At 42.4% G+C, this 20611-nt stretch overlaps 1 protein-coding gene and 1 long non-coding RNA gene across 11 annotated transcripts in view; one reads left to right on the forward strand and one right to left on the reverse strand.

Moving 5' to 3' along the window:
* LOC138757498 (TBC1 domain family member 1-like) overlaps positions 1-20611 on the reverse strand; it is a 312814-nt gene that overhangs the window by 185169 nt on the left and 107034 nt on the right. The window contains exon 1 of one of the 9 annotated variants that reach the window (XM_069924963.1): positions 10665-10813. The exons of the other annotated variants lie outside the window; for them this stretch is intronic. Coding sequence (XP_069781064.1) covers positions 10665-10694 — 30 coding nt within the window. The 5' untranslated portion in view covers positions 10695-10813. Of the gene's footprint in view, positions 1-10664; positions 10814-20611 lie in introns of those variants that run through there. 9 annotated transcript variants of the gene reach the window in all.
* LOC138757504 (uncharacterized) lies at positions 590-20153 on the forward strand. Of its 2 annotated transcripts, none has more exons than XR_011353634.1 (3): positions 590-661; positions 9338-9448; positions 19832-20153. It is a non-coding gene; the product is annotated as an uncharacterized lncRNA (long non-coding RNA). The 2 variants fall into 2 exon arrangements; XR_011353633.1 differs by lacking the exon at positions 590-661 and adding an exon at positions 973-1094.

Raw genomic sequence — 20611 nt, forward strand, 5'->3', positions numbered from 1 at the left:
AACCCCACTAGCAGCAGATGACTGTCAAAGTTTTCAGTGTCATCCACCCACCACCCCCCCAAGCCAGATAAATATTTATTATTTAATTAAACACAATAAAATATAGTCCATATATTCAGCCCAATGATTCCATGCTCAATGACTGCTCCGGATCTTCAACATCAAGAAGACTTTGTGTCAACTCTTCTTTCTTTCCATACTTTCCATACCCATGTCCATTTCCATTTCCCCTCCTCATAGGAGACAACAGAGGAGAACACCCATTTCTTCACAGTTCCGACAAAGAATTAGCAAAGACCGAAGCATCATGATCATTCTCAAAGAATTGAGATTGAACATTTCCATAAAAAAACCTTCAAAATTGCTGGATAACGAAAAGCAAATTTATAGCCTTTTCACCACAAAACATCTTTGGCCGTATTAAATTCTCATTGTCTTCTAATAACCTCTTGGCTCAAATCAGCATAAAAAAAGTTATTATGAACCATCAATGGAGACTGATTCTGCCATGCTTTCTGTACCGCCATACGTAGAATCATTTCTCTATCTTGGTATTTTAAACAACGAACCAAGACTGCTCTCCATTCCAGATTCCACCTCCACTTTTTGAGGTCTGCCTCCTTTAACTACAGGTTCCTCCTCCTGGACAAGTTCCAATAAGGTAAGTTCCTCTTCTTCTTCAGTCATCGTAGATCCTTTAGTTCAACAGCTGCAGGTCTGGATATCTGACGCCGGCACCCTGACCTCTTTGGGACATCGGCGTTCAGGATCCCCCACAGCCCATACTTTATCCAGCAATTCTCAGACCCGGGATGCCCCATGCAAGCCAGGCAAAGCCACCTGACGCGCAGCAGCGTCCTCCAATGCTACACTGCGCCCCCCCCCCCCCCCGAGCTGCCCAGGGAGGTCGCGGGTTCACAGGTCCCCTTGTCAGCTGTGCAACCCGCGTGCACGGCTTCACGTGAACACGAGTCGCAAAGGCCGAGCTCACCAAAGTGTCGGCGTCATCTTGCGGAGGCAGGATCGGCATCAAGGTCAAACTCAAATGGGCTGGAGTCCTCTGAGGCTTGGAAACTCCCAACGACGATTCCATGGTAGGCCTCAATTCTTCTGCACTTTTGGGTGGTAATTTTTTTTGAAGTTGAGGTTTACATTTTTTCACATTAGATGTCATCATAAATCAGTTATTTAAACAACTGTAAATATTATTTTTAACCACTTTTATGCTTTTTTAAAACCAGGTATTTAGTAATGCAGCTGGGGAAAGGTGGAATACAAGTTTTCCTTCTACCCCATCTTGCCCCCTAAATCCTGGCATTTGAAGCTAAAAACAATCTGCTGGAGGAACTCAGAGAGAGAGAGAGAGAGAGAGAGAGAGAGAGAGAGAGAGAGAGAGAGAGAGAGAGAGAGAGAGAGAGAGAGAGAGAGAGAGTAGCATGGTGTCTGCTCCCTGCTAGTACTCATTTCAACTAGCATGCCCTTAAGGAGTTCACGCATGCGTAGTGGGCTATTGCAAGTATGGTAGCTGCAAAGCGATTGCAGTGGGTACAGAGCATCCAATGGCAGGGCTGTCTACATCCCCTTTCTTGAGCAGCCCCCCATATACCACAATATGAGCCATCTTTAACATTTTAAACATTGCATGGGTAACATTCAAATATCGTACACCCATTCCCGATCAGTCCTGGTAATTCAGATTGGGTTTACAGGTACGCCAAGCGTATGTCCTGTAACTGCCTTCTGTGGAGGTGAAGGCTTGAGGTGCCTCATCCCGAGGGTGTGTATTGTCCAATGTTTCATTAGTGGTTGCTGGGGGACCCACGCCAATCTCAGGCTCACATTATAAGTACAGGAAGTCAGTCTAATCTGGATTGGTTTGAGAAGGAGGAGGCTCCCTTACCAGGAGGATGTGTCATTCTGAATGCACCAGGTATGACCTGGGTTCCTGGCAACTCCTTTCAACTATGCCCATGCGGCAGAAGCCCTGTGGTGTCTGCATTCATATGACCTGCCCTTCTCCAATGGCTCAAGTGGTGTGCTTGTTCTGCATTAACATCTCTATTGCACCAGCCTTCTGTTCAGGAGCTGAGCCTGGACTTCTTGCAGGTTTCTTGATTGAGGGTCCAGAAGCTTCCTTGCCACCAGTTTAGTCATTCTGGTCTGTATTGACATTCACTGTTGTGCTGGCGAGCCCAATGTGATGCCATGAGGGACGTTCCTCAGGTTGAGGAATACATCTGTCTTTTCCTTTTGAGACTTTTTCATGAGCTATTTTGTGCTTATTACAGCTCTCTAAGCCAAACTTTGACTGTGGCCTCTTTGGGCTGCTAGTGATATGGGTGAAGTCCCACACTGCTGCAAAGTCTCTGAATCTCTCGCTGGTGAGCCTGCCATGGTCTGATAGCAGAGTGTGAGGAGCCCCATGCACCGAGAAGTGTTGTTTCTGCTTGGTTATGACTGCAGAGGAGGTCATGTTGCACAGCAGGTCTACCTCAAACCATCCTGAGTACGAGTTAATTAGTACAAAGCATTACAGTTTCCACCATTCAAAAATGTCCATTGCCACAGTCAACCAGGGTAGGTCTGGTACGGGGTTCTTCCCGTGGTGTGGCTTAGTGCTGTTGCACACCAAGCAGGCCTGTGCCCCTTGCTCTATGTTTTCTGTCATGCCTGGCCAGAGAACAATGTTTCTTGCCATGCGTTTCGTCACCTCTGCGCCCGGGTGCCTAATGTGCAGGATTTGAAAGAATGTATTCTGCAGCGAGCTCAGGATTATCGATCTTTTCCCCCTCATTATGATCCCTTCATCAATGAGTAGCTCGTCGTGGAAGGGAAAATAAGGTTGCACTGCTGGTGACAGACTGTGCTGCTTATTTGGCCAGCTGCCCTTGATGAAGGTGCCTAAGATGCTTAAAGTACCATCTTCTGCCGTGTGTTTTTCTAGTTCCTCCAGTAGGGCTGAAGATATGTGGCTGTCATAACATCAAAACTTCTTCTTCTTCAACCTTCTGGATCGTGCATTTTCTGGGGGCACGCGAAAGCACATCGGCTAAGTGCATCTCCTTATCGCATTTGTGCACCAGAGTGATATTGTACTTCTGGACTCTGAGCATCATTCGCTGTAGTCTCACCAGTGCCGCGTGTATTGGTTTGTTCAGTATTCTTACCGGGGTAGGTGGTCAGTTTCTATGGTAATCAGCTTTCCATAGATATAGTCATTGAACTTAGAGGAGGCAAAAACAAATGGTAATAGCTCTTTTTCAATTTGTGCGGACCTGGTTTCTGAGTCGGTGAGTTTTTTGCATCTAGGACCAAGAATACCATTGTGCTGGCCATCTGTGTGGCAACTTCTTTTATGGTGTACGTGGGGTGATGCGGTCTCTTCAGGGCTGCGTTTAGGTCTAGCAGGTTTATGCTGATCCGGATCTCCTGTCCATTTTGAAAAATAAGCTCCTTTCACACTTGCATCCCACTAAATTGGCAATTCAATGTCTGGGATAGGAATGGGGGGTTGGCCTTTTCACACCTGACCACTCCTAACTGATACACCGAAAGCTTTTGCACTTGCAAGGAGCCATCCCCAGGGTTAGGACTGTTCTACCTTCTACTAGTGACATCATGATGCATCGAGTGATGGTGGACCTGCCCTAAATCCTGATCAATATATTATGATCTTATAATTGAACAAAATCAATCATGCATAATAACATTAAGCTTTATGTATAGCACAGTATGAGCCCTTCAGCCCCTGTTGTTGTTGTGCCAGCCTATATAAACCTTTATAAGGGACCGTGAGAAAGTGCGAACAATAAATAGCAATAGCGGACAATTTTTAAACAGCATGGGAAAGTTGGTAGCACTATTGCACACAATTTACGAATACCATGGGGAAAAAGCTATGGCGGACCTGCCCTCCCAGAATTCCATGTGACAGAGAAGAGAAAGGGCTGTATGCCCAGCTGCATGCATGGAGCATTCATAGAGGGATTTCTCTGCCGCACAGCATTTTGGGAAGTCTGCCATTGCTTTTTTTTGCCCATGGTCTTTATAAATTGTGTGCTATAGCGCTACCAATTTTACCACAGTATTTAAAAATTGCCCACTATTGTTATTCATTGCAGGTTATGTTATTTATTCTCTCACTCACTCATTCACTGCGACTTTCCCATGGCAAAGTTTATACCTTCATTTTAATCTTTTCTTCTTGCACTCACGCAAAAACTTGGGTAATTTCAATCCCACAATGCAATTACCCGTTTCACACTTGCTTGATCGCAATGCCAGCAACTGCAGACACCGGGGATTGTACTAGGGGTTGAGGCCGTCATCTCCGGCGTGAGATGACGTCATCTGACACAGGCGTTGAGCTGATTTTGCTTTCACAATAGGCACTTTAAAGGCTGATTGATGATTATTTCCTGGGACCACTTGCAACTGTGAAAGGGGCTTCAGTCGTACAATGAATGGGCATTACAAAAGTTAGCGAATATTGGCAAAGAGAGCACAGGAACTATAGAAACATGCGACAAAAAGAAGCAATGACTGCTGATGTCCAATTAAAAAATAAACCAATGGTGTTTTGGTTGTAAACATTGACAAAGTTTCTATTAATCAGAAAGGTGAAAGACTTAGCAAACATAGCTACATCTACATCTTCTCTTTCTTCTCTTTGGCTTGGCTTCGCGGACGAAGATTTATGGAGGGAGTAAAAAGTCCACGTCAGCTGCAGACTCGTTTGTGGCTGACAAGTCCGATGCGGGACAGGCAGACACGATTGCAGCGGTTGCAGGGGAAAATTGGTTGGTTGGGGATGGGTGTTGGGTTTTTCCTCCTTTGCCTTTTGTCAGTGAGGTAGGCTCTGCGGTCTTCTTCAAAGGAGGTTGCTGCCCGCCAAACTGTGAGGCGCCAAGATGCACGGTTTGAGGCGATATCAGCCCACTGGCGGTGGTCAATGTGGCAGGCACCAAGAGATTTCTTTACATCTACATAATAGACATCTAATCACCTGAACAACATCACAACATCACATTTGGAAGTATGACAATAACACAATTAATGGGGAGAAAGAAATAGATTATCGACATTAAAAGCATGAAGAAAACAGCAGACCTTTACTTTATTTTAAACATACAAAGAGATACCATTATTGGAATCATTAATGAAATATACCATCTCTCTGGCTCTGCACAAAACCCTAAAACACCTGGACACCATGCATCAGGATGTTCTTTTTAACTACAGTTCAGCTATCAACACCATCATCCCAAAGTTGAAAGTTTACATTTATTGTCAGAGTACATACATGACATCACATACAACACCAAGATTCTCTCTCATGCAGGCCAGGAAAATTTCAATTAATTGGTAATTGTAAATTGTACTCTAGAAAACAGCATGCCTACAAAAGAGAGAAATTTAAACAAGCCATGCAATACAGTAAAAATAAATATTCAGAAATAAATAATGTGCAAAGTAAATGAGTCTCTGATTTTCGAGGAGCAGCAACTGTTCACAAACCTTGTGGCACATAAACCGCTTCGCTGATGGCAGTAATGAGAACAGAGCGTGCTGGGTGGATGATTGCTGCTGCTCTCCAACGACAGTATTTCCTGTAGATGTTCTCGATGGTGGGGAGGGTTTTATTTGTGATGTCCTGGGCTCTGTTCACCACCTTTTGCAGGGCTTTACGCTCAGGGGTACTGGTGCCCACATACCAGGCTGTGATGCAGACAGTCAGCACACTTTCCATCACACATCTGTAGCAATTTGCCAAGGTTTTCAATGTCATACCAATCCTCCGCAATCTCCTGAGGAAGTAGAGGCGCTGTCATGCTTTCTTCACGATGCCAGTAGTGTGTTGGGTCCAAAAAAGGTCCTCCAAGCTCATCAGTTTTGGTCCCCTCAAAATTAATCACTTGGATCCTGGATTTCCTCACCTCCAAATCACAATCAATAACGATTGGTAAGAACATCTCCTCCACAATCTCCATCAGCTCCAGAGCACCACAGGGCTCCATTATTGGTCCCCTGCTCTACTTGCTTTACACCCATGACTGTGTGGCTTGGTACGACAACACCACCATTTAAAATAATGCTTTATACAAAGGGTCGATGAGTAAGCATACAGGAGGGTGATCGAAAACTTGGCTGAACGATGCACCAACAACAACCTTGCACTCAATGTCTCCAAGACTAAGGACCTAATTGTGGACTTAGGAAAGGAAAACCAGAGATGTATGATCCAGTGATCATTGTGGGATTAGAGGTGGAGAGGGTGACAAATTTAAATTCCTGGGAGTTGCCATCTCTGATGACCTTCCCTGGACCCATCATTTTAATGACATCATGAAGAAAGCATGTCAGCAGCTCTGCTTCCTGAGGAGTTTGTAGAGGTTCATCAGAAACCTCGGCAAACCTCTACAGATATGCAATTGAAATTGTGCTGACTGGCTGCATCATGGCCTGGTATGGGGCATCAATACCTCTGCATGGAAAGGCCTGCAAAAGGTAGTGAGCACAGCCCCATACATCTCGGACAAAACTCTCCCCACCATCAGGAACATCCACATGGAATGTTGCCGTTGTAGAGGAGCAGCAATCACCAAGGATTCACCCCACCCAGGACATGCTCGGTTCTCACTGCTGCCATCAGGAAAGACATAGGGCTCAAAACACCAGGTTCAAAAACAGTGCTACCCTTCCACTATCAGAGATTCATTCAAGGACTCTTACATTGCATATTATATATTACAGAATATTTTCCTGTGTTTGCAGAGTTTGGTTGTATTTCTCTTTTGTATACAGTACACATCTTTTTTATAAATTTTATTCATAAATTTTAAACCAGAAGATTCACGCATTTTACGGTAATACAAGTCCATTAGAAATACATGTGGTATGTAAAAGAAAAGAATTAAAGAGAAAGCACCCCCCCCCCCCACTATAAACCTCCCACCCTCCCCACTCTAACCCTCTACAAAGCAAAAAAAGAACAGGACAAGAGAGCTTCAATAAGTCTTCTTCTAATATACAGAGACCTTTAGAAGAAAGAATATGTCTGATATTCATTTAAATATTCATACTCACAGTTTGTAAATATGGGCTCCATATTTTTCAATATATGATATTCATCTCTTAAATTATAAGTAATTTTCTCAAGTGGTAACAACTCCGAACTTACACTTGGCATCTCTCCATTCCCAAATCTATATCAGATTTCCAAGTTATAGCAGTACATTTTCTAGCTATTGCTAAAGGAATTTGAAAAAACTTCACTTGATATTAAATTTTAATTGAGGTTTAACCCCTCTAATATTACCCAATAAAAATAACATTGGCACATCTTTCTTCTTGAGTACAATTTACAGTACTCAAGATTAAAGGAATCAAAGAAATCAGTAGGAATGCTGCCTGGCCCACAGGAAAAATGTCAAGGTTGCATGTGATGTCATGTTTGTACTCTGACAATAAATCTGTACTTTTAACTTTAAATTGGAATGAATAGTTACAAGAGTTAAATAAACTCTTTGTACTAATTGTGCTATGTCACACTCTAGTATCCTATATTGGGTACAAATCATGCATTGTACTGTAGCTCTCTGCAACATATGCCTGTACTTTGAAAATAAACACAATATAAGCCATAGATAGGAACTTTGAACTATAATTGAAAAATCAAGCTTTGAAGGCATGAAGATGTAACACTTGATAAAAGTATAAAGCACTTTTTAAAATGTTGACAATTTTGGCGATGTTTTGCAAAGTTCAAATCTTTGAAGGAGAAATCATCTCCCCACATCAGATCCCACCAAACAGAAAAAAACCCTGCATGCCACTCATTTTGAAGATTAGTATTTTTCCCTGGGAACTTGGCACTTTCAAAAATTTCAAAACAGATTTCATTCGCAATAAAATATAATATAATGCAAGCTCTTTTTCCTCCATAAACCCTCAATTTATTATCTCAGTATTTTCAGCTCCTGCTTCCAAATTCAAAGCAAAAGCTAATTGAAATGTCATAGCTCCTTCATGCACATGGACCACATGCCCCAATAGCTGGATATGTATTGTCCTTTCCTCTGACAGGTATCTCCGCGCTCCAACTATCCAACAGGTAACTCGTCACGTGGCCATTTACCTGAACGTCCATCATCGATCTGGCAAGTTGATGGGGCTCCCCTGGTCAAGTATGATGGAAGCCAGTGTCGGATTGCTCTTGTCACTGCATCAGAGAGTTCATGTGTTGAGTCAGAAGAGTCAGGAGATGGCGGCATCCAAAATGGCAGTCCCCACAACTCACAGAGCTGCCAGGTCTGAGATGGTGCCCAAGATGACTTCTCCTACAACCCGCACGCGGCGCTGCTGGATTTTGAAGATGGCGTCCAAGATGGTAGTCCCCATGACTTGCACATGATGCTGCCAGGTCTCGGAGATGGTGGCCAAGATGGCGGCCCCAACCCAAAAGCAGCGCTACTAGGGAGGGGTGGTTTTAATCTGCACATTTTAGCATAGTGCTCTTTATTCCCGCAGCTGGAGCAGACCATATCTTTCACTGAGCAACGTTTCCTTGGATGCTTGCCCAGGCTGCAGAAGCAGCACTTTGGGTGCTCACGGAGTACAGCGGCTGTGATCGGGTCACTGGTGGGACATGCTGGTAGCGATGTTAACCACTCACAGCATATGGCTGCTGTGGTCAGATCTCTAGTGAAAAGTGACTATAGCGGGATAACCACGAGACTGCCACACTGTCGGTTGAGTAGGCCTCCATATTCTGAAGGGCCACCGCCAGTGAGCCTGCTAATTCAATGCCCTCCACAGACTGAGCTGACCTTGCTCTAGTAATCTCTGACTGATGTAATTGGATCTGATGCCTGTGACAGAGGCATCACTAATCAGGTCCTCCGCAGCCGTCATGGCCTTGCATTCACAGGCCCATCCAAGGGTTTGTGGGTCCCGGAGGTGCTCGGCATTCGACTCCCTGGGTTGCTGCTTTTGGGTCACTAGTTGGTGTCTGGTGTAGACCTCATTGACATTTCTCAGGTACTGGGCTTTCAATATGTCCATTGCCTCTGGATACGATGCAAAGTCCCTGATCATCGATACACCAGGGGCCTGACTTGGGAACACAGTACCTGTAATTTGTTGTTCTGTGACCGAACGATGGCTGATGATGCCTGTGCCTGCAGGAACGCTTTGAAACAGCGCAGCCTGAGTTCAAACTTGGTAGATGCTTCAGGACCTGTTCTATTGTCAAGATTATAGTGAATAAAATTGATGCACCATTAGTGGCTCAAAAGACTGAAGTTGAGCAAAACTGATAGGCTTTTATTCATTACAGCATGAAGGGACCTCCCTGCTGGTCAACTGCCCCGAACTGAAGAGGGGGCTGAGGGACAGTCACATTTATTCAGGAGCCTATGGGAGGAGCCACAGGTACAATCAGCCAAAGGTAAATAAATAAATACATACAGTGGTTTATCACATGTACCTTGTATAACATTTTCACTATTAAATAGAGCCAGGTCTTGTAATGTGATGGGACCTTACCAGCTTTCAGACACGAGCTGATGTGTGGTGTGACAGCATAGGATTCAAACCCCGGTCCCGCTCGCTGGCACTTACTGCTATGCCAACCATGCCAGGGAGAAAAGTCCCAGCGTATCTCTTTATAATTCAAGCCCCCCCCCCCCCACCCTTCGCTTGGCAACATTCTCTTGAATCTTTTCTACAACCTTTCAAGTTAATGATAACTTTCGTATAGTTGGGTGACCAAACCTGGCAACAGTACTCCAAGTGCAGACTTACCAACATCCTGTACAGTTGCATTATGATGTCCCTGTTCCCATACTCAGATCCCCTGATCAATGAAAAATGCCTTCTTCACTATCCTGTCGACCTGCATTGCCACTTTCATGGAAAGAGTGCTGCCCTTCTGTTAGTAAGTCTGGAATCCACAAATTGTAGGATGAAATACCCAATATCCATTGTAATTTCAGCCACAAGTATTTTTTTTTAAGTCATGCATCTCTGATGTTTAACAATATTTGTTTCTGCATTGCTGCCAACATTGTTCTTGGTCACCCACTGTGGATCCCATTATAAACAATCTATACAATACCTTAAAGAAGTATGCATGTTAAATCTGTAGGGTATTGAAATTGGATCAATGTAATTTGGTAGGAATAAACAAATCAAGTTTTGAAAGGAAATCTCACATGAAGAACATCCAAAATTCAATGGCAGAATCGGGGGAAAAAATGGACATCTTTTTCAATTCAAAGCAAATGAACGTTTATTCCAGCTTCAGACCTAGGTTAAGGATATAACCTAGGTTAAGTTTCTATAAATTATAGAAACTTGCCCAAGCAAAGCTTACTAGTTCCAAACACTGCAAAGATCTAATTGACTTTTTCCACAGGTTTATACCTCCTAATACTGCAAATGTATTTCATTAAATCATATTTGTTATTTATCCCATATCAGACAATTCAAAGTCAAGGCAAATTCTGGGTAAGAGTAGGTCTTAGCTAATAAAATGCACAAATAAAAATAAAACTGTAAAAATGGTTAAGAAACTCATATACTTGTCAGCTCCATGCACTCATTGCAAGTTAAACAATAAAGGAATTTGTTTCACAGCAAAGTATTACATAGTAAATTCCTACCTTAGCTACCCAGCTGAACAATGGTGACATTTCATAAGTTTTTTGCTACCCTTCTCTGGTAGAGTGAAGCATACACCTTTAGCTACATTGGACGAAGCAGAGTGGACCTTTAGAGTGGAGCTGACTTTCCTTGCAAACTTGAATCAAACACAAAGTGGCTACAACTCACAGAGCAGTTTGTACAGATCCCAGCTTTTCTTATGCATGAGCTCATCAACCCATTTCCCCACCCTTGCCTTTCACAATCAGACTTTCAGTGGCCTTTTAAACTGCACTTTGTAAGGAAACTGTGAGTGAATACTCCCACCCATTTTGAACAGAGAAGCACTCAGCCTGAGAAATGTGGAACTTCTTGCTTGACAGCTTTGTGTAAACATATGACTGGCAGATGCAATGCAAAGACGTCCACCAATGAATGCAGTACATTTTCAAATTCTGTTGTGAATTATACATCTGATAATCAATCTCTAAAACATTTCCAGACCAAGAATAAATATTAAATCTTCAGATCTGCACAGAAAGATCTTTAGAAAGTTAAATAGGAAGGGAGAAACACAAAGGAACTGCTTGTTTAAGTTCAGTTGCTTTACATCAAGACCCTTGGAATCATTAAACTCTAAAACAAATGTACTGTACTACAATGTTTTACCATTCTCACAAGTGTATAATGAAACTGTGACTAGAATCAGATCATACCCTTCTCTCCTCCAAATGGACAATCCGGCATCTACATATTGCCACATCATTTTTTTTTAACCTTTTTCCCATGCCTCAGAAAGTAACGGTTCTACTCTGCTCTTACAACATACAACCTCTCTCGATCCAGTTCATTAAAACAATCTCAACCAGGGTCAGTCCAGGAGCTCAAGGATTCATACAAGAAACAGCATTTAAAAGGAAGTGGAAAGAGGGCAGAAGCTACCCAATACAAAGGCTCATGATTCTCACCACCAGCCTGTGATTTGTGGAGAAATACAACAGTTGATCAAATCCAGCAGAGCTGCCCTCAGTTTTCAGTCTCGTGATATTCACCAAGTTCACGTGAAGAGTGATCACTGATTACAATATCCACTAGGGTGTTGACAATTTAAATCATCACCAATATTCTACATGGGTAAGGAACTATATTGATGGAAGTGCCCTACAACTGAATCACTCCTTTCCAAGGTTACAAAGTGAGTCAGAAGATAAAGTGTTTTATTATCAGCAATGTGCATTCTAATTATCAAGGTGAGTGATCAATTTAGTCAAAGTACATTTTATTACAAAGTACCCTGGGAATATTAATTGAAACTTCTTCCATAGACATTGCAAACAGATGGGAAAGGTCTTGTCAAATAACAATGGAAGAACAGGTTCTACTGAACACTCAACTCATATATTCTCTCTCTGAATACAATCTTGCCAACACCCTTTGCCTCCACTCCCATTCATCACACAGGTACCAGTCTCCCCATTTCCTCTCTTTCCCCAATTGCTTCCCTCAGTCCCCAACTTCTCAGTGTTGCCTCTTTTCATTTACCTCCTTTGCCCTTCTAGTCCCTCAAGATAATTAATCTGGATCTAAATGTAAGATGGCTGATCACTTTGTAGTCTAGAGCAACTATTATCAACAGGGCCATACACCCCACCACTTGCCCCCTTCCCCCTATGGTCACAGCACATTTAAGGGGGAGGCACAGACTGAAATCATGAAATATTTTTGTTTTTTTTTAATGTCTGGAAGAACCAACTAAACTTGACTGCTTCACAGGGAAACGGCCCATAATAGTCAAGCAAGCACAGTCCCAAAGAGCCACAGCCAAAAAAGTCTAGATTAGAGCACAGTGAATCTGAGGGAGTAATGGAAGGAATGGGGTCCTTTGGTCACAATACACTAGGACCCCTCTATCCCTAAGACGATGGGAGAAGAATTCTTGTGGATTATTTGGATAGGGAAGTAAAAAAGCAAGATGCAGCTAGAAGCAGGAATCTTACTCACACAAGTCCAATTTTCACAGGTCTTCAGTTCAAGTTTATTGCTTCACATAGCAAGAGGCAGTGATAGCTTTTTTTGAAACCAATGCAGATGGTACAGCATACTTAGTACAGGAAGTTAGTTACAGTACGTAAGTGGAGAGTTACAGAGAGATCAGTTCGCAAGGATCAAGTCCAATTGTATTTTACTAGTGAGAGATTCATTTGGGAGTCTGATAACACTAGGAAAGAAACTGTCCTTGAATCTGGTGATGAGTAATCTCACAGGCACGAATCTTCCTTCTGAAGGGAGGGTGAAGTGTGTGTGGCAGGCAAATGATCTGTTAAGTTCCTCCAGCAGAATATGTTTGGCTTTAGATTCCAACATCTGCAGTCTTCAGTGCAATACCAGAGCTGCTATCAGGTTCTCATAATGCAATCCAGATGTTTAACGAAGAAAGTATTTGTCCTGTGCTGCATGCAAGAGGATTGATTTAAATATAGTAAACTTCACTGAGATCATTGCAAACCAAAGTGATAGGTCTCCAAAAGATGAATGAACAAATAGAAAAAGCTGCAAGGTACTCTTTGCCCCCCCCCCCACCCCCGAGGCCTGCTCTGTCAGAGCTCACTTTGTACCTTTGCATCACTTTCCTATACTATCCTCCTATTCCTCAATTCTCTTATTATCCAAAAAGTCCAGCCATCTCCGCCTTGAATCCATCACACTTTTGCCCGCAGTTTTCCTGAATTCACCAAAGATTCACTATTCTCTGCAAGAGAAAAAAAAAATCATCTTATCTGAACGGTTGGTCTCTTATATCATGAGACTATGACCCCTGTTTTGACAAAATTATGAAAGGGATATTCAGAGCAGACAGAAACGCTTTGCCACAACAGGGTATCACAAATATATTTAGGGTTAGGGAGAAGAGATTGAGAGGAAATCTGAGGAAAAGCATTTTCACCCAGGTGTGGAATCTGGGATTCAATGCTGATTGCATGATGGAGACAGGTACTCTTACAACATTCAAGCAGAATCTAGAGGAGCACTTTAAGTCCCAGAGTACAAAATGTCACTGATCAAGTGCTGGTGAGTATGATTAGTGTAGGCAGGTTAGCACAGACTGATGGACCAAAGGGTCCGATGCCGTGTTATATAGCTCGAGAATAGCCCAGCCAGAGTAAATGTCACCCTGTAACACCCTGTCAAAACTAAGGCTTTTGAAACTCAGCAGGTCAGAGAGCATCCAGGGGGTAGAAACATTGACTGACCATTTCTACCCCTAGTTGCTGTCTGATCTGCTGTGTTCATCCAGGAATTCCTTGCCCACTCAACATTCCAGCATCTATCTGCAGCTTTTCTGCAAGAATTTTCTACATTCCAATGAGAGCACTTTCCATTCTTCTAAACTCCAGTGACCATAGGCAGTCTACTACATTTCCCCTCCTCCCCCCGCCACCATAAATAAACCCTCAACAATAGGAATCGATATGAAATATTTCAGCATTTAATCTAAGTCCTTCCTTTGGCAAAGAGGCCAAACCTGTACACAATATTCCTTGCACTGTTTTACTAGAGTGATATGTAATTTCAGTAAAAGTTTTACTGAGACTCAAAATCCTCTTTCAATAAAGGCCAACAATGCAGTTGGCATTCCTAATTGTTTGTTGTACCTGCCATCTAACTTCTATGATTTATATACATATCCAGGTCCCATTGATCACGATTATTTACAATCTCTCACTATTAAAATATATACTGCTTATATATATTTTTGACCAAAGTGGATGGTCATAATTTTCCATTTATCATGTTCTCCCCATTCATTTAGTCCAGTGGTTCCCAACCTTTTTCTTTCCACTCACATACCACTTTAAGTAATTCAGTGCTCAGTGATTAGTAAGAGATTGCCTAAGGTGCTATGTGAGTGGGAAGGGAAGGTTGAGAATCACTCCTCTAGACCCAATTGTTACTAAAATATTTTGCTTGAGAAAAATTGTCATTGGCCCATTTCCTTTGTTGTGAAAACATGCACATAACGAGTCAATTAGATACGATTAAAACAGTAGTTTTCAAACCTTTTTCTTTCCACTCACATACCACTTTAAGCAATCCCTTACTAATCACAGAGCACCGATGGCATAGGGGATACTTAAAGTGGTATGTGAATGGAAAGAAAAAGTTTGAGAACCACTGAATTTTAGTCCATTATATACTCCCTGAGGTCTCACTGCACCTTTCTCACAACTCCCATCCTTGAAAATCTTCATCATCGGGAAACATGAAAATATTGCATTTGCTAATGCAACTGGTTAATAATATTCTCAAATACCCAAAATAACATTGTATTCAACAATTATTCCCAAGCCTACACTTTTATTCCATAAAAGGACAAAGTCAGAAAGGACACCAGAACAATACAGTTCATGTAGACAATCCTGATTTGGAGATCTCATTGGATCCTGATCTGTGGCATCATCTTCTTTGGATAGACTACAATGCTTCAAGCAGCAGCTTACCATAATCTCAAAGTCTGTTAGGAATACAAGATAATTATCTTCTCTGCAAGTGAAAAGTTCATCAAATAGGAAAGATGGTGAATAATTTTATCAAAAACTAGGAGGAAATAACAGATACAAATGCAACATTATAAAAATCATCTGAGAATGTTTAGTGACTCTTCATGCATCTGACTGAGTGACAGTTTGAGCTGGGAGACAAGGGTTGAGGACCATAGTCAGAGTAAACTAAAGCTCATGTATAAAAGACAGTGGGAAAAATGCACACAGTTTAATAAGACATACACTCTCAATGTTTAAAAGACTGGGAAAATCTACTGTAATGGGCTTCAGGCTGTCCAAACTTAGGACAAACCACAGACCAGCTTGTTGTTATTCCCTATACAATAGAGAATAACAACAATTTACATATCATTACATTATACAAGGCATTAAAAGTAATCTTAGGATGATTTAAAGCAGCCCACCAACCGTGCTCTGACAGCGAATGCCTACTGCACAGTTATATTTCACAGCGTAGCTGGTTGCACTGACTGCTGGCTGCATTCTGACAGACTGACACAAGCACACAGGCACTAATGGTACCCAGTAATTGGAGACGACCATTCACACCGCCACAGAGAGATTAATGAGTTAACTTGTCTGGACTCTGACATTTTGATTTTAACTCGTGTAATGGATTATAAATATTTGGGATTTTGGTAAGATTAGTGGGTTAAATACATACACACATTTTAAAACATCTTATTTGAAAGACTGAAGAATTCATATTCAATAACATTAAAGGATCTCTGGAGAATATGATGCACATTTCACAAGTAGGTGCTAATTAAAATGAATGGACTGGAGACACTCTGGCTGTTGGAAGCTCTCTTCAAGGGTTTTGACAGAGTGCACAGAAAGGTCATTCCTGTGTGTTGTTTACCTAAGGCAACATCTTGACCAAGGAGAAGAACTCCGATTGTTTGCTGAAGAAGGTGGGGATTTTGCAAGTGAGAGAGTCAGATGGACCTCCTGGGAGTTGGAAGTGGCAGATGGAGGGGGAGAGAGAGAGAGGGGTGGAGAGAGGGAGAGAGAGAGAGAAGAAGAAGAAGAAGAAGAAGACAAGCTCTCTCAGCTAGAGTGTGGGTGACACTGAAAGGCAGCTGAACAGTACAAGCCAGGAAGCTGGTTGAAACTGATGAAAAGTCCCAGAGCAGTAGATGGCTGGAAGTGCTATCTGTCTGATGTTTCTCTTGGAATAAGAGGAATGGAACTCTGTGGTAGCTTGAAGAAAGAAGTTACCATCTGGAAAACCTTGATGGGGCAAGTTTCATCAGCGAGACATTGAGGAGAATAATGGTGGTACCTCAGTTGTGGAAATCCTGGAATAACAAATCTCTCTGCAAACCCTACAAGAACCTTCCTGAGTGGTAAACATTTACCTTTCACGCACCAAAGCCTGGTGAACTTTATACATGTTAAATTCTGTGGACAGTATAAGAATTGCTTGCATCCAGAGAACTTGGAAGAAGGAGAAGAGAGATTGAACTGTGAAACAAAGAACTTTTCTTAAATTTACACACACACATTACATACACGTGAGCTTAGAATTAGAAAGGGGTTAATTTGGGTTAGTTAAGTATAGAGATAAGTTAAAGTTTGATTCTGTTTTCATGTTTAAAGTTGATTAAAAATAACTTTTGTTTTAAAAAAAAACATTTGTCTTGGTTAATGTCTATTGCTGCTGGGTTTTGGGGTCCTTTGGCCTTGTAACACTCAGCCTGCCCGGTTGGGATGTTTCCCACCGCTTGATTACCGGTTACAAACCCACTAAATTACCCAGTACAACTCACATGTACTTGGTAGTGAGAAAGGGACTATTAACAATCCAGAGGCTGATTGCTGCAAATTACCCATTAGTGCAAGGTGATAGCAAAGGGCTTCAAAAGGCAGTTGATGGACACGTATGAAACAGAATGAAAGTGCAGGGAAATATGGACAACTGCATGAACTCAAAGGAGGCCACTTAGTCCTCCAGTGTGGTTATGAAACAGATTTCAGATTTATTGTCAGAGTACATACATGACATCATGAACAACCCGGAGATTCCTTTTTTTTCTGCGGACGCAGCAGAATTCCCACTTATTGGTAGAGCAAAAAAAATAAACTGTATTCAGTAAAAACAAATAAAAGAACTGTAAACAGACAACAACTATAATGAAAAAGTACAAAACGTGAATCAAAACCTACATGGCAGTGCAAAGCTTCCTCCTGCTAAGTTCAAGCTTTTGTCTTCTATAAAATTATTTTCACTGAACCATTGGTGTAAAAACACATCAAAACTTGCTGAAAAAGTCTTCATTTGCTATTAATTTGCAATAACAATCTAGCAAGTAATTTGTTTTAAAATTTATATATATATATAGCTCAGTAACAGGTCCTTCCACCCCATGAGTCCATGCTGCCCAAATACCCCAATTAACCTATAACCCGTACGTTTTGAAAGGTGGGAGAAAACCGGAGCACCCGAAGGAAACTTACACAGACATGGAGTACATACAAACCCTAACAAAGCCGTATTCGAACCCAAGTCGCTGGTGCTATAATAGTTGCACTAACCACTATGCCAACCATGTTGTGCAAGTTAAATTTTCCAAATTACATCAGCGCATGCATTGTGGTTGTATTGCTCCAGCTAAAATCGCCAAAAAAAAGACAGCATTAGAGACAGTTTTGAGAAAAAACTGTGCCAATGGACAACTTTCCTGATAAGCATCTCAGTACAATCATTCAACAAATTTATTTTGGGAACATTTACCTCAGAATAGGTTGGAACTTCCCAATGTTTAATTATGCCTCTTCCACAGCACAATGAAGAACAAGCATGTTGGCAGCAGTAATACAGGATGGAGGCAGGAGACCTGGTAGTGTGGTAGAGTCAGCCCTTCAGAGTGCATGGAACTTTCCATTGAGAATTTGTTTACTCCAATGTGTGCCTGGGAAGATCATTTCTACTAGAAGTACTCTTGCAAAATTTTTTTTTACAATATTGTATTTCCACTATATAAATTCCCTTCCACTCAGGCCGTCTTGAAGTAAACAGATTGTGACCAATTTGCATCAGGTTTGCCATTAACAATACAAGCTCTCCATTTTTGATTTGAGCACATTTCTATTTTTAATCAATTTACAAACATCTAAGAATGACAAATTCCAGTAAAAGAAACTAATTCCATTTTGTAGCTCTTGGTCAAATATTTTTGGGGCTTAGAAATGCTGAACTGGGTAAATTACCTTAATGTGATTAAGGGCTCAGCCACCATCATTCATATGCACAGCAAGTTCCATACCCCCACCATTTTACTTCCTGCCATCTTTTTTACTTATTACCTTACGTTCATGTGCTCTAGGTAATTAACCTCCCTATTAAAGGGAATCATTGTTCTACATATGCACCAGTATCACTCAAATGCAAAAAGATCCGCAATCAGAATTTATTGTCTTCAACATGTTGTAATGGAGGATTTAGACCATGCTTTTGCTTATGCAAGGCTGAGTATCAGTAACCTACTTTGAGAATAATGTAAGAATCAGCGACATAAGCTAAATTCCACCATGGGGCCCAGAGATGCAGTTATCTAACAAAAAGACACAACTGTGTACCAAGAACGTTTAATCTTCCTGCTTGTTAGTATATTGATCACAGACTGTCAGACAGGGACCTAACCTTAAAGCAAAATAAACCATTGTATTCAAAGTGATAAGCTAGAAAGTTGTGTTATTCGATAGAAGCCTAGGCATGCTAGCTTGCTCGCTTATCTTTCTTTTTGAGCTGGGAATAGGTGCTTGAATAAGCAGTTTTTGGGTGATACAAGCCACTGAAGTTTGAGAATCTCCGAGAGGTGGCAACATCTCTCATAAAGAAGAACTTCTAGAGTCCAGCTAACGTCCTGGTCGGGGGAGGTGGAGAAGCTGCTACCAGCGCCCCGATAACCTACTACAAGTGTGCAGTCGTTGCCTCACCTCGGCAGTTGGGACCAGTCCAGGCGTTGATTAGTATAATTGGGAAGGGCTTGCATATTGTAGTTTGATATCAGCTTTAGAATTTGTAATAAAGATTTGTATAATCTGAAGTGCTCTCGGCGTGTGTGTCTATTTTCTTTCAGTAGATCAAACACTGTGACCAATAGAACACATGTCATGAAATTCATTGTTATGTGACAACATTACAGTGCAAATATTGGGATAAATCACATTTCAAAAATAAATAAATAGTTCAAGAAATTAGGATAGAGTGAGGTAGTGTCTGTGGTTCATTGCCCATTCAGAAATCTGATGGCAAAGGGAAAAAAAAAGCGGTTCTGTCGCTGGGTGCTCGTATTCAGACTCATGTATCTTTTTCCTGATGGTACCAGTGTGAAAGAGCGTGGCTTGGGTGGTGAGTATCCTTGAGGATAGAGACTTCTTTCTTAAGATGCCGCCTCTTAAAGATATAGATGAAGTGAAGGCTGGTGCACATTATGTAACTAGCCGAGTTAACAACAGTCTGGATATTTTTACCGGCCTGTTCATTGGCACCTCCATACCACACAGAATGCTCTCCACGGTACACCTATAGAGGTTTTCGAGAGACTTTGGTGACTTAGCAAAACTTCCCAAACTCTTCACAAATTATTGCCACTGACAAACCTGCTTCATCATTGCAGGCCATGGAAGCTCCAGGACAGATCCGCAAAGATGTTAACACCCAGGAATTTGAAGTTCTTGACCCTCTCCATTACTGACCCCTCGATGAGGACTGGCTCATGTTCTTCTGATTTCCTTCTGAAGTCCACAACCATTTCCTTGGTTTTGCGAACATTGAGTGACATCCATGGGGAGTGAGGGAGTGGAGATGCAGTGCTCCCGCAGGGTCCAGCCACCCAGTCGACTGCCATTGGCTGCGCACAGGTTTTGAATGGCCCATTGAGGGAGCCGACGGTGGTTTTAGTTGAAATCCCATGATGGCGGGACTGCACCCAAGATGATGGCGGGACTGCACCCAAGATGATGGCGGGACTGCACCCAAGATGATGGCGGGACTGCACCCAAGATGATGGCGGGACTGCACCCAAGATGATGGCGGGACTGCACCCAAGATGATGGCGGGACTGCACCCAAGATGATGGCGGGACTGCACCCAAGATGATGGCGGGACTGCACCCAAGATGATGGCGGGACTGCACCCAAGATGATGGCGGGACTGCACCCAAGATGATGGCGGGACTGCACCCAAGATGATGGCGGGACTGCACCCAAGATGATGGCGGGACTGCACCCAAGATGATGGCGGGACTGCACCCAAGATGATGGCGGGACTGCACCCAAGATGATGGCGGGACTGCACCCAAGATGATGGCGGGACTGCACCCAAGATGATGGCGGGACTGCACCCAAGATGATGGCGGGACTGCACCCAAGATGATGGCGGGACTGCACCCAAGATG

Source organism: Narcine bancroftii, chromosome 3 (assembly GCF_036971445.1).
Source record: "Narcine bancroftii isolate sNarBan1 chromosome 3, sNarBan1.hap1, whole genome shotgun sequence".
Taxonomy (NCBI): Eukaryota; Metazoa; Chordata; class Chondrichthyes; order Torpediniformes; family Narcinidae; genus Narcine; species Narcine bancroftii.